The sequence below is a fragment of the Mus caroli genome, unplaced genomic scaffold, assembly GCF_978045245.1.
Source record: "Mus caroli unplaced genomic scaffold, Mus_caroli_1 scaffold_1, whole genome shotgun sequence".
NCBI lineage: Eukaryota > Metazoa > Chordata > Mammalia > Rodentia > Muridae > Mus > Mus caroli.
Genome location: NW_028227256.1, coordinates 83229795 through 83245062, shown reverse-complemented (window position 1 = coordinate 83245062; position 15268 = coordinate 83229795). Strand labels below are relative to the sequence as shown.

Here is a 15268-nt window from a genome sequence, read left to right as displayed (position 1 = left end):
AAAGTACCCAAGGAGCTAAAGGGATCTGCAACCCTATAGTTGGAACAACAATATGAACTAACCAGTACCCCAGAGCTCTTGTCTCTAGCTGCATATGTATCGAAAGATGGCCTAGTCGGCCATCACTGGAAAGAGAGGCCCATTGGACTTGCAAACTTTATATGCCCCAATATAGGGGAATGCCAGGGTCAAAAGAATGGGAATGGGTGGGTAGGGAAGTGGGGGGGGGGGGGGTATGGGGGACTTTTGGGATAGCATTGGAAATGTAATTGAGGAAAATATGTAATAAAAAATATTAAAAATTTTTAAAAAAAGAAGGAAAAAAAAGTTGAGAGATATCTCTAATAAAAAAAATTATAAAAAAAACAAAAAAAAAGAAAAGTACATGTCCTGAATTATATTTTATTGCTGAATAGTAATAATTCATTTACAAAGACAGAAAAGAGCTTTCCTTAGCCACTGTGGTCTCCTCTGTCCTACAAAATAATGAAATCTCAAACTTTTGTCAAGGCATTGACTAATACTGTATTATTCTACTAATTTTTAAGATCCCTAATATCTTTCAGTATAAGAATTTTCTCTTGATGAAGAAGAGGGCATACTCTTATGTTATGACATACTTATATCTGAACACAAAAGTTGACAGATGTTTCTAAGTATATTTGATATGTTTAATTTTCTTCAATGGCATTAAAATATCACTTTTTGTCTAGCTTTTTACCTTACCCAGACAGCTACACACAAAAAGTTTTTATCCAAAAGCAGATGTACTCTGGTTCTCTGCCTATGAAAATCTTATTTACAATGTTGTATATTCTCATGGTGACCTCATATCTGGAACCCATTCCTCACCCCATCTGCAGAGAACAACTGTTCTCACATGTGGGGGGTAGAGGGGAAGGAGAGCCTCTGGCTGTGGAGGTTTATGATGTCATAGGCCAGGAGGAATCACTTACAAACTTCTGGGAATGTGGGCTGTTATATTGATCAGATCTTTTGTTCTGTGTTAATGCCAGCAAAAAGTCACTTCAAATGGAAAAATTAAAAGGAAGCAAAAACTAATACTATCGCAGGACACCGGTCCGACCAGTCCGTCTCATAAAGGTGTGCTTCTGTAACAGCTGGTTTTCTCTCAAGTTCTAGCAATTGAAGTTCCCCCTCACTCTTCCTCAAAAGGCAGTATCTTGATTTTTATTCAGCCAGCAAAAGAAATACTTATTCAGCATAAGCTTAGTAATGAGCACTGGCCAAGCCCCAGAGCTAGACTATCATGTACAGTATGCGTGGCCATGCAGTAAGGAAGTGAAAAATCAAATTGGGGACACAAAAGCCAAACAAAGGTAAGAATTTACCATATAAACAACAAAGCTGACTTCTAGAGGGCAGTCACACCCAACTGAGCTTAGAAAATGTGAGGGTGACATTTAAGTACAGACTGCTCAGGGACAGGCAGTGCTACACTTTGATGGGAGGAAACAACTCAAGCTCCAGGACAGCAAGAGCAAAGTCCAGCAGAGTCCTACACTTAGTTTCATTTTTGGTGGTTATTGTTGTTGCCTACGACAAGATGCTGGTGGTAGTGGTTTTGATTTTGGTCTTGTGAGACAAGGTCTCACTATAAAACTTACTAGATAGATCGGGCTAGCCTCAAAAATCACCAAAATCTACCTGCTTTTGCCTCCCAAGTACTGGGACTATCAACACAAGCTACCACACCAAGCAAGCACAGGTTTTAGAGGGAAAATCGGGAAGTCCAAGATAATGAGAACATAGGACATTACTGGAAAGGGGTGTCAGGAGACAACAATGACCTCACATAGGAACAAGGAAGGCCGAGACACTTGCAGGTAAAGTAAAGTATACAGATGCCAAACCATGAGAAGCAAGCAAATATGCTTTCTATTCTCTTAAGAGAGACTTCTCAGAGACATCCAGGAGAAATAAAACCAATGGTATTTCTAAATCAAAAGGACCAATGATTTGTGAAAAATTAATGATGTGCTCCAGAGTCTACATCAATTACATGTACTATGGACACAGGTAACTATAAAAAGATGATAAAACCAAAGAAGCTGATATCTGTTGTTTGGATGAATCTTCCACCCAAAACACAACTAAGTCTTGAGTTTTCAGAATGAGAGAAGGTGGGACTCAGTCAGCATTGTACATATTTATATACTTGTGTTTCTATATGTGTGTAGACATGTAGACATGGGTGTAGAGGCTAGCAGTCAACACAGAGTGTTCAAACCAGAGTCTTTAGTGAAGCCGAGCTAGGCAGGTAGCTAGCAAGCCCCAGGAAAGCTCCTCTCTCTGCTTCCCTGCACCATTCCGCCCAGCCTTTATGTGAGTAGTGGAAATCCAATCTGGGTTCTCATGCTTGTGTGGTAAGCACTTTACTGAAAGCCCCAACCCTCACTTAATAATTTTAATTGAGTCAGGTACAACATAGTAGTATTTCTACCCAAGAATTATGAAAGACCCTTAATTCAAAGAAGGCATGTTCCTGCTTTCTTCTCTTGCCTTGTTACCTACTAGCTGCCTCGATGTCACACCAGAGCAAACCGATGCTGCCTTATCCCATAATGTTTCACAAGTTCACCCTACAGCACTCTCCTAACAGGAAGTATTCCTGGCTCAAAGATAGATGCTCAAAGAACATCTGTTCAGCCACGCCAGTGAATAGCCTGGGAACAGATTATGCAAATTGCAAAGCATTCAATAAATACTGTTTACTATTTCCTCTACAACTTTACCCATTTTTCCAGTCATTCAGTATTCATATGCTTCAGGCACACTGAACAATTCAGTGATTGGCATAATATAACCGCACTACCTACTCAGTCTTAACAGTTCAACTGGCTACTTCACTTGGAAAGCTCATTTCCTTATACTTTTTTGCTCAACTGCACCAATCCCCAGCATGGCTCATATAGGTATCTCCCAATACAACATTCCTAGGCAACACTGACATGAGCTACAAAGGCTCTCTCTTCTCATCTCTCAAAGGTTTGCCTATGAGAGTCTAGTGGTACTTACCACCTATACATGCTATAGATCTAAGAAGCACAAACCCTGCACCATGTCAAAGCACACAGCACAGAACAGGGAAAAGTTTAATAAACAAGACTGCTGTCATTCCACATACTCAGGGGTTAAATAGCCTGTAAGCTTTAAGCACCTGGATAAGTGTTCCTCTCTTCAAGCCTTCTGAAACATCCTCCTTGGACATGTAGGTTTCAAATATGCTCTTTTTCTTCCCTCGCATGGACTTGTTCTTTGACTTTTTGTCACCTGGCGAAGCACCAACAGCATTCGGGCCAACCACCGAGGACACACCTAGAAACATGAGGCAGCAATCAACTCTCTCTGAGTTACACATCTCTATGTTTTTAACTGGAGGTGTTATGATGTCACTGTCTTTTGTTGTTGTTCTTGTTACCTCCAACGGCCAGCGAGAAAATGAATGAACCTTTCCAGTGATGATTTCAAACAGCCACAAAAAGGAAAGAACACATAAGACAGCATAAATGAAGAGGGTGAAGCCTAAGTGCTGGCTGCAGTATGCACGGAGGAAAATCTGAATAATGGGTCTGGGATACTTTGCTATTTGCAGATACAAACCTTTAAAAATAGGAATTATTAAAAGTGTCACATTTTTGGAGGAAATAAAATGGCTGTACAACAATCAACTAAAACCATAAGAGCATGCCTAATTCTAGAATAAATAACATGGGAGAATATTTAATAGTTCATTAAAATAATTAGTCTCCTTCAATCCAAAGAATTCCCTCCACCTCCACACCCAGTCCATTTGTATTTCAAGTCTCCAGTTGCCAAGGCAAGCTCCATTTTCTTTTCTGTACCTCTGGGGGTCCCCGGAGACCGAAGGTTCAGCTTGTAGTCAGGATGGTTCATGACTGGTTCCAAGGTGGCGCCTTCTCTCCAGATTCAGGGACCCACTACTATTCAGCTCAGAGTTCTTCCTGCCTTCAGCAGCTCAGTTGTCACGAGCTAAAATCAAAAAGAAACTGGTGACTAGAGAGCAATTACCTGTAATTTCCTTTGTCCCCTTAGGAATTGAGTACTCCAAGGAGCTAAAGGGATCTGCAACCCTATAGGTGGAACAACATTATGAACTAACCAGTACCCCGGAGCTCTTGACTCTAGCTGCATATGTATCAAAAGATGGCCTAGTCGGCCATCACTAGAAAGAGAGGCCCATTGGACATGCAAACTTTATATGCCCCAGTACAGGGGACCGCCAGGGCCAAAAGAATGGGAATGGGTGGGTAGGGAAGTGGGGGGGGAGGGTATGGGGGACTTTTGGGATAGCATTGGAAATGTAATTGAGGAAAATACGTAATAAAAAAATATTAAAAATAAAAAAAAAGAAATTGAGTACTGAGACACAGCAAAGGCAATGTGGCATTCTCCTGGGTAGTCATACAATCTATGCTGCATTTTTATCCAAGGTCTACACATTCACAGATACACTACATTGCTCCTTTGGAGCATTTCAACTAAAAATTTCCACTAATGGGGCAATGAAGTAGAAAATAAGAAAGTAGGCAAATCTGCATAGCATGGAAGACTCTAAAAGCTGTAATGGAATAGGTTTGAAAGTCCAACAATCCCTTTTGGACAGAAGAGATCTTGGAGGATACAACGTAGGTAGGGGAGGACCCCAGTTCAGGTGGCGGATCCACCTGGATCTGCTACTCGAGGATTTACAACTTAGAATAGCTTACAAATTAGGATGCTAGCTGCTGTGCCCAACGATTGTGTCACCTGTAGATTCTAAACTAAGAATTGGTGTTTTCCTTATTGGTGTTTTCCTGAGTCAGTTTTCCTGACTCAGCTGGGTTCCAGAGAAAAGCTGACAGGGCACCCCAGCCAGCCATGAGAATTTGGAAGAGAGGGGTCAGGTGGGGTCCACCAGTCTCTCAGGACATTGGTGCCATGCCAGTGGTAGCGTGGATTACCATTTAATATTTTAGGCTACAAATAACAAATAAATAAGCAAACAAACAAAAGAAAAAAAAAGAAAGTCCAACAATATGTGACCCTACTGTTGGACCCTGGCCACCACCTGGACAGTAAACACACAACCACAACATGTACTTCTCAATACTGGCCACCGACCTGGAGTTAAATCTATACTTACAAACTCCCAAATCCTACTAGGCAACCATTTCTCAACAAAATGGATCAAGATGTCATTTTGAACCATATCTTCTATTTTTCAAATTTTCCTCATACAAGGCTTACCAAATGATCAAAGTTTTCTTTAAACTGAAACTGTTATTAACGCAAAGAAGAGAACAACAAAGATAAAGGTTAACAGGCCACTTGGTAATACACAAAGTGACTATAAGATAAAGTTAATCCAAATGCAGAGATATCATCATAGAAATAGAAAATGGATAGGAAAAAAATGGATAGGAAAAGAAGAGAGGAATCGGGGCTGCCTGAGGGTTAATGCAGACATGTATTCATTTTCTCATTATTTTAACAAATATGTACAAAATGAAAGAGAAAGATTAGATTTAAAAAGTCATACAGTCATAGAAATATACATCAGGAAATGTTAGCATCATGGTTTTCAAAGAATAACTATATATGGGAAGGAAAGATTGTGTCCAGGTCAGGAAATCTAAGAGAACCTTGGGAAAGTTTTTAAGAAAGAACTAAGACATTAAGAAGTGAAGAAAGCATACTTCTGGCAAAAGGAAACAAAAATCAGGATGCAAACAGAAAAACACAGGCAGATTCTTGCAACATTAATTCCATTTGGCTAGAGTCCTGCCTATATGGAAGAAGGCAGTGGCAAGGAAATTAAAACAAGTTGGAAGGTCTAGAAAACAAGCCGGGTTTTTCAAAGGCACTGGGGAGTTTCTGAAGCATGAGTGAGCAGAGAGAACAATAGACCAAAGTTGTTTTAAGAAGAATCTTCCTGGCACAGAGTCAGAACTGAATGGAATGGAGACCAGCACCTGCACCTCGTGGAGAAACAAATGATTCAGGACAACAGGAAGGGCTAGGACTGCAGCTATACAAGTGGACACTGACAAAGGAAGCCTCTGACATGGGTCCTCTGCAGTTTGGCTGACTCCCCTGGCAACCAGGAGGACCTAAAACATGGAAACTGGGTAGGTTCCTAGTTATGGGACTGGGAGTTATGGCTAGCCTAATGCTCAAAAAATGATGACTTCTATTTGAGGTACTACATGTCCATGTGCAATAATCCAACAAACACTAGAAAGAGTGAAAGATAATCTATAATGAGACATCACCTAGCTATTAGATAAAGATGCAAGCTAACATGTTCAAGAATGGATAGCAAGAGTCCATCCACTGCAGCAAAGAAGGCAGTAAAATAAGGGATAATCAAGTAACCTTTGCATTCCCATGAAGCATCAATATCGGCCATGTGGCCCTGGACAAGGTCTGAGCAAGCACTACTGATAAACCAGTTAGGGCAGCATTACAAATGCAAAAAGGAAGAAGTAGAAACTATAATAACAACAAACAACAGCAAAAAAAAAAAAAAAAAAACCATAAAAATACGACATAGGAAAAGAGCTAACAGAGTCAAGTAATAAGAAAACAAGGAAAGTTTCCAAAGAAAAATTCATAATCAGAACTGGTTCCCAAATAGTGAGTCTGAGCACAACAGCAGCTTGGGGTGGGATGAGAGGCTGCGGCAAACTGTTAATGGAAAACAAGAGCCAGAAGTGAGAATTGGTTCCATTGTGATTTGGCTGAGAATGGCCCCCACAGGCTTACATATTTGAACACAGGAAGTAAAACTCTTTGATAGGATTAGAAGGATGAAGAGGTATGGGCTTATTGGAGAAAGTGTGAAAGTGTGCAACTGGAGGTGGGCTTTGAGATTTCAAAAACCCATACCAGGCCCAGTGTCTGTCTGTCTCTGTCTTTGTCTCTGTCTCTCTGTCTCTGTCTTTGTCTCTGTCTCTCTGTCTCTGTCTCCCTCTCCCTCCCCATCTCCCTCTCTTCCCTCTCCCTCTCCTCCCTCTCCCTTTCCTCCCTCTCTGCCCTCTCCCTCTTCCTGTCCACCCTCTCCCTGTCCTCCCTCTCCCTGTTCTCCCTCTCCCTCTCCTCCCCTCCCTTCCCCTCCCTCTCCCCCTCCCTCTCTGTCTCCCTCTCCTCCCCCTCCCCCTCTCCCTCTCTGCCTACTGATCAAGATTTAGCTCCAGCACCTGCCTATAGGCCACCTGCTCCCCACCATGATTTTACTGACTTAAGCCTCTGAAGTTCTAAGCAAGCCCCCATTTAAATGTTTTCTGCCATACGAGTTGCCAAGGTCATGGTGTCTCCATACAGCAAGAGAACACTAAGACAGGCTCCTGTATATCAATCATGATGCAGTGAGGAATTCAAAATTAAATGGAGGTACTACCAGTTAAAGCACATGAAATACAGAGACCCAATTCAAGTATCAACAGCATCTGTACTTTTCTTTGCTGCAGAAACTGGATTCCTGACATTTCTACCTCAGAAAAACAAAAACATTTTGTGTGTTCATCACTGCACCCCAGTGACTTCCACAGTGCCTAGAACGTGGAATGAGAAGACCCATTTCTTACATAACCAGATAAGTGAGCAAACAGCAAAGTAGCAAGTGGAGCAGGGTCATTCAGGGAAGCCACATTTTTTAAAATCACCAAAGAGCAGGAATAGAACACAGAATTTAGGCAACAAAATTGGTAAGAATAAGCCAGACAACTAGAGTCAAAAACTCACCTATGAGCACCAAAGCACTAGAAAGCAGCAAGGAAAAACTGAGTGTACATGTTACTAAGGAAAAGATGACTAAAGGCTTTGCCTTCCTTGTCACATGACAGCTCATGGACCCTGGAGAAACCCTAGATACTGCCCTGATGAACTAAAAGAACAGGACAATTTCCAGATGAGAAACAGTGACTCACTGCCCAATACCTAGAAGGGGCCCTCACCATGGACACGGCAGCCTAAGAGCTGGTAGAGGGCCAGGAAGGAACAGGCAGTAGCAGCCAACATGGCACAAGGCATCAAAAGGCAGGCATGGCAAGGATTGGGGGGACAGGCACTACACTTGAGAAAGTAAATCTGAAGACAGCTCATGAGCACATGAAGTGATATCTTGAGACCCTCTACTCTCTAAGCCTAGCACAATGCATAAAGCACAAGAGAGGCTCAAAGCTGTGAATTAAATTCAGTCTACTGGAACAGTAGGCAAGTTACAACAAACACACACTGGTAGGAAATATGAGCGGTGAAAGGGAGCCAGGACACATCAGGTTACCTAGGGCCAAAACCTGAAAATGTGAGACCCTACAGGGTACCAATGACACACTTGAAGGGCCTGAGAACGCCTGAATTTCCGTGCCTTCTCCCTCATTTTGGCCTAGTTTCAGCCATCAGGAGCAGCGAGGACATATTAATTCATGGAGCTGTGCAACGAGGAGAAGAAAGCTGCAAAGTCAGAATCTTAATGACAAACTGAACTCTGTGGAGCTGAGAAGCTGACAGGAACCAAGACCTGGAAAAAATAAAGGAGAGCAAAACTGATGCAGTAATAAAGGTGGGGAGGGAGGCAGAGTACAGCAGAGCTCCCTGAAAGCAAAGAAACAACTCTGTTACTAATCAGTAACAGACATACAGGTTCGTCAACACGCAGCACTAAGCACTTTACAAAGAAAGCCACTGGCTTCCTATTTCATAGCATATACAGAGAAGTTCAGTTTAAATAAAGTATGTTTAAAATGACAGAAGACAGGATGGGGCTGGGGGCAGAGAAGGGAGGTATGGAGAGAGAATAAACCAAAATGGACAAAGAAGGAACTGGGCAAATATTCTCCCAGAATAAAAACAACAATAAAATCATACAAAACTACTGAAATAATGTAAATATCTAGATATTGACTAAAAACACACATCAGGAAGAAGAGGCAGAAGAATCAGTTTAAGGTAGGTCCTCCTCAGCCACACCATAGGTTCAAGCCCAGCCAGATCCACATGAAACCAGGTCTAAAGAAAATTAAAAAAAAAAAAAAAAAAGTGTGATGGCAGATTCCTGAAGTCCAAGGACTCAAGGCTTGCCACCAATGTGGCATGGCAGTGCTTGCCTACAGTCAATACCAATACTCGGGAGGCTGAGGCAGAGAAGGTTGGGCTCAGCTAAGTCAACATAGTGAGACCCTCTTTTAGAAAAGAAAAAAGGAAAAGAGAGTAGGAGGAAGGTAACGGACAAAGTAGGGGAGTAGAAAGAGAAAAACATAAAAAAAGAGAAGGATAATGAGGGAGAGGGCCAGGTTTCTCCTGGGGTCTAGAGTCTGTGCATACACAAAACTATAAAGATGATCAAGACCATGAAGGACAGAAGGAAAAGGCCACATGTTGCTGCTCATCACTGCAGGAGCAGGAAGCCTTACAAATGCAGGAAGAATACACAGTGCAGACCAGCAAACCATGAGAACTTGGAAGTGTACTCCAGAGCCTCAGGGGAACCACCTACAAAGGATGGCAGCCACTAATACATGCTGACCAAGATAATTACTACAAAATCAGGCTGGGGGTTGGGGGCAGGGTAGAAGAGCAAACATCTGCATATTCACACTTCAGGAGAAAAAGACTCAGGAATTAACTCAGCCAAGTTGCAAAAGGAAAAAGAAGGAGGGAGAGAGAGAGAGAGAGAGAGAGAGAGAGAGAGAGAGAGAGAGAGAGAGAGAGAGAGAGAAGAGAGTAGCCACCTCCAACTTCAAGAGAAGAAAGGAGACCAGAGAACAGGCTGCTATCAACAAAAATCAAAGGCATGCAAAGAATCAGGAAAGTAAACCAGTAAACTAGAGAGAAAGAGAGTGCAGATTTAACCAAAGCCATCTCTGAAGGATCCTGGGTTTACAATTTACCCAGATAGGGCATCAAAGCAGCTATTAAAAACCTGCCAAAAGAAAACATTATTTAAGCATAGTGACAATGACAGAATATTTACAGAGAAAGATAAGTTACTTTTAAATGAATTAGATGGAAGTTCCAGGTTAGCAAATACAACAAACCATGAAGAATGAAATGAAGAATTCACTACAGAAGCACAATAGCAGACATAGCTTACAGAAGAAATTAAATAAATCTAAACATATACCAGTCAAGATTGTCTAACCCGAAGAAGGAAACTGAAGAAAAATTAGTTCATTCCAAAACTGAGGCCTGTAAAAGAACTTCATTCCACTGACTTTATTTTAAACTTCATCTCCCTTTATCCCCTTTGTAACCACAACTGAACAAGCTATAGGAACATCCATGTGTGGCCACAGAGGGTGACCTTCTCAAATCCAGGGAGCACACAGGAACTTTCTCCCAGACTCCTGAGGTATTACAAAAGCCAAACCACATCCCTTTAGCTGAACTCAAGACAGCATACACCGCTGCTGCTGACTCTCCAGAATCAGGAATCTCCTCTCTCAAGTCCTCTTGTGGACTGTGGAGTGTTTTCAGTATAGATAGATACCCCACTTGTTACTTAGGAGAAGTTCCATTCTATTCCCACAGGGTGACCATAGAACAGGAATAAAACAGAGGCATCCCTATAAACCTTGTGGAAATTAAAAGTTATAAAAATATAAATAAATAACCTAGGTGCTAATTAGAAAACTTATATGCAGTGGGAGATTACTAGAAAGATACATATTACTAAAACTGACTCAAGGAGAAATAGAAAATCTATGTATACAAAAAGAAACTATGTTGATAATTTTAAATCTTCTACAAAAAACAAAACAAACAAAAAAAGATGAGAAGGCTTCATTAGTAAATTCTATCAAATACTGAAAGAAAAAAATATCTATCTTTTAAACTTTCAGAAAAAAATTAAAATATCATTCTATGCAGTTCACACCAAACATATAACATATAAAATAGTTTGAATTTTAAAACTTTCTTATAATTGAGTATTCTGAATTTATTTTTCTGTAGGAATTTGCTAATTTTATCTAAAGTTTTGATGAGGGCAGAATGTGACTGATGCTCCTGTGCTATCTGGTTTCCACTGTGCTGAAGACTGAAGCTCAGGGTTTGCACATGTCACACACTACCACTGAGCTACATTCCCAGTCACCTTGTATTTGAAAACATCTTTAAGAAGATATGGTTTTCTGCAGTGACAGACACTTGCATATCTGTGAGGTCCAGTGTGACAGCCACTAGTCATGTCTTTTGAACAAGTGTGACATATCTGTATGTAGTCTTTGCTCTCATAGATTTTTGGCAGTTTTTGGCAGACTTAAGAGTTCTAGACTATCAACTAGATTCAGAGCTGAAGATATCATCTCCTTGTCTTATAATCTCTGTGGCTATCAACAAGTCAGCTGTTACTCTCTTAATTTTTGAAAGCACACTGTTCCTGTCCCTGGCACTTTGGAAATGTTTTCCCTTTGGTTTCTGCAGATTTACCACCATATTCAAAGGATGAGTTTCTTTTCATCCTACTTGGGGGTCAATACAATTTCTTGATTCTGTTGCTTGATAACTTTCATCAGTTTTCATCATTCTTTTTCAAATATTACCTCTGCCTATTTCAGCTCTATTATAACCTTGATTTCCTCAATGTCTCTCTACCTCTCTCAAGCTCTTCAGAGTTCTCTACCCTCTTTTCTCTGTCTTTTACCAGTTCAGTAATTCTCCCTTCAGCTCTATCTTCTAGTAAACACACTATTAACATCCTAATTTCAATTAATCTTTCAAGACTAGCATTTTCATTTTACTTTTTCATTTTAGTTTTTTTTTTTACATTTATTTATGTTTTGGAAGGGATGAGAATGTGCCATGCACTGTGTGGATGTCCAAGGACATTCAGAGTCAGTTCTCTCCTTCAACCATGTGGGTTCTGACTATCAGACCCAGGTTATGGTTTTCCAGTAATCATCTTTACCCACTGAACAATCTTACCTGTCTCACTTCTCAAAATGTTAACTTTCCTGCTAAAACTTTTGAGCTTTGCCTTTTATCTCTTCAAGGTAACCACAGATACACTAAAGTGACTTTCTAAAAACTGCAATATTGGAAGTCCCTGTGGACACAGTAAATTCTGTTGCTTCTACTTCATTTTGTTCATGCTATTTATCTGTTCTAAACAGGACATAGTTATAGAACTTTTGTATAAGAATTGGATGCCGAGGGGGCTGGAGAGATGGCTCAGGGGTTAAGAGCAGCTCCTGCTCTTCCAGAGGTCCTAAGTTCAATTCCCAGCAACCACATGGTGGCTCACAACCATCAGTAATGGGGTCTGGTGCTCTCTTCTGGTGTGTCTGAAGAGAGCAATGGTGGTGTACTCATATACATAAAAGAAATAAATAAATCTAAAAAAAAAAAAAAGGATTGGATGCCTATAATAAAGTTGTCATTCATGTTCCAAGTAGGATTTGAATTTGTTTCAACCATGGGCACTATACATGTACAAATCACCTCCCCTGTGTCCCTTCAGGGTCTCCATCTCAAAAAAGAGTGGATCCTGTTCCCCTAACTGGGTTGCCTTGTCTGGCATCAGTGGAAAAATATGTGCCTAGTCCTGAAATGACTTGAGATGACACAGTAGGTTGGTGCCCAGCAGGGAGCAGAAGGCAAGGTGGGAATAGGAAGGGACGGTGGGGAGAGGGCACTGGGAGGAGAAGAGAGAGCAGCAATTGAGATGTAAAGAGAAGAAAGAGAGAGGGGACCTAAAACAAACAAAAAAATAGCAAAAGAACAAAACTACCCTGAACTTCATTGACAGAAATCATACAGACTGAAAGACAGAGATTAAACTGACATAAAGATAAACTAAGCATCATGAACTCAGGATAACATCAAAAGCTCAAATATAAGGATAACTGGAGTACCAAAAGATGCAGGGAAAATTCCTTCACAACTAAATAGTAACTTAGAACAGACTTGGCAAAGTCATACAGCTTCAAAAAGCTCAGTAATTCCTAACAAGAAAATGCCCAATGCAACTGTATCTAGCTCGTCATAAACAAGGTGCCAGAAATCTGTGAAAGGAACAAATTGCAAGGCAAAGGGGAAGGCGTGTGGCATGCAGCATGCAGCACAAAGCTCTTGGGAACAATACTTGGGATATCAGATTTACTTTACATCTTTTCCATGACAGCAAAAAACAATAGAACATCTTTAAAGTCCTGAAACAAAAAAGCCATCAACCTTGAATTCTATAAGCCAGAAAAATATCCTTCAATGGACCAGTCCTACAGAATCAAAACTGCAGGATCTCTACAACACAGGGCAACAACAGGATAGCTAAGAGAGTTCCAGTGAGGACACAGTATTGATAGTATAGCAGAAGCCAGAGGCCTCAAACCAGACCAATGACTCACTGCAATGAGCATCTGCAAAAATGTTGTTTGGGCAAAAGGGTAAACTGTAGGACACACACTGTGTCACATCGTGGCATACCACAGCTTTCACAGTGAGAAGCTTGATTGACTGATCGATTGATTAATTGATTGATTGATTGATTGATTGACTGGTTTCTTTTGAGGGGAGGCTGCTAGGGCAGAGGGCAGATATGGAGGAACAAGATGAGTGGGATTTGGGTTCATGATAATAAGTTCACAAAGAATCAATAAACGTTTTTCTTAAAAATCCTTCAAGAATAATGGCAAGCTAGAAAACTTTAAGATAAGGAAGAAAGTCCATCCCCAGCAGAAATTACTCAAAAAAAAAAAAAACAAAACAAACAACAAAAAAAAAACATCACCAGGAGTTCCAGAAGCACAAGAAAAGTTACACTGGGCATTTAGGAAGGAATGTGAGCCCTGGAACTAGATCATGTATGTAAACCAAACCTCAATAAAATGATTAAAAGCTTAGGGAAATTATTCAGACTTAAAATTATCCATATACTTCATGAAACTAAAAGTATAGAAACAGAATAAAGATACCTTCAGAAGTGCAGACTTCAAAGACCTCAAAGTCTTACAAAGCTAAAGGGAATGCTTTACCAAGACAATATAGCTAATTAAGAATGATGGTGATCCAGGATTCAATGGATAGGATCCAGAACAAAAAGAATAAAAGAAGTACAAGAAATTTTCTGTAACAACAGAAAAAAGAGATCTCGGTACAGTAACAATGCAGTAGACTTGAGGGCAGCCTCTGAAGACAACAGCTTATATTATAATAGTGTCAAGAGAAGGACTGTTAGCACTAATGCTGGTTATCCAAGTAGCTACTGCCTTTCTAAACCAAAGCAGAATGCCTGAGTTAGCTTGGGTTACTTCCTGTTCTTGGCATAACATGACTATAACCCAACTGCATATGCATAAGCATGTGTGTGCACATGCACACATACAAATAAATATAATAAAATTAAACGTGAACGTATACTACAAAGCTGTAGTAATCAAAGCAGCACAATTCTGCCATGGAAACACACAGATCAGTGAAAAAGAACACGGAGCTCAGAAACAAGCACACACATTTATAACCAATGATCTTCAACAAAAATGCCAAGAAGAAACAATAGGAAAAGGATAGTTTCGGGGGGAGGGGTGCTGGAGAGATGGTACAGCAGTTAAGAGCACTGCCTACTCTTCCAAAGGTCCTGAGTTCAATTCTCAGCAACCACATGGTGGCTCACAACCATCTATAATGGGATCTGGGATCTGATGCCCTCTTCTGGTATGTCTGAAGACAGCTGCAGTGTACTCATATACATAAAATAAATAAATCTTAAAAAAAAAAGGATAGTCTCTACTAAATAGTACTAAGAAAATTAAAACCCTGTGTGTATAAGCATGAAGTTAGGACTCTTGTCTCACACCATATATAAAAGTCAACTCAAAAAAGAATCAACTCAAAATTACTACAGACTTGACTATTAGACTTGAACGCTACACTTGACAGTATAATACCACATGTAGAAAGTGTAAGGGTAAAGCTCTGTCACACTGATCTGGGCAGACTTTTTACTGCTGCTGTTTAGGAGCTTACAAACACGAAAGCAAAACAAGAGAAAAAGAACAAAACCACAGAGCGGATTACATCAAATCAACGAATCTTTGCACAGCAGAGGAAGTAACCCATAGTCTGAAGATTCAAGGTGTGGAACCGAAGACGCAATATCCTCAAACTGTTCACTTGATCAGGCACCAATATTCAAAATATTTATTTTTTTGTTTTTGTTTTTGTTTTTCTTTTTTTTTGGAATTTTTATTTATTTATTTATTTATTTATTTATTTAATATTTTATTACATATTTTCCTCAATTACG

General features: G+C 40.3%; 1 protein-coding gene across 3 annotated transcripts in view; it reads right to left on the bottom strand.

The window, feature by feature from the left end:
- Dis3l2 (DIS3 like 3'-5' exoribonuclease 2) overlaps window positions 1-15268 on the bottom strand; it is a 357736-nt gene that overhangs the window by 306510 nt on the left and 35958 nt on the right. For all 3 annotated transcript variants that reach the window (XM_029476858.2, XM_021163217.2, XM_029476861.2), the window contains exons 2-3: window positions 3867-4014; window positions 3182-3339 (exon numbers count right to left, since the gene is read on the bottom strand). In XM_029476858.2, the coding sequence (XP_029332718.1) occupies window positions 3182-3339; window positions 3867-3918 (210 nt within the window). In that variant the 5' untranslated portion in view covers window positions 3919-4014. The remainder of the gene's footprint in view (window positions 1-3181; window positions 3340-3866; window positions 4015-15268) is intronic.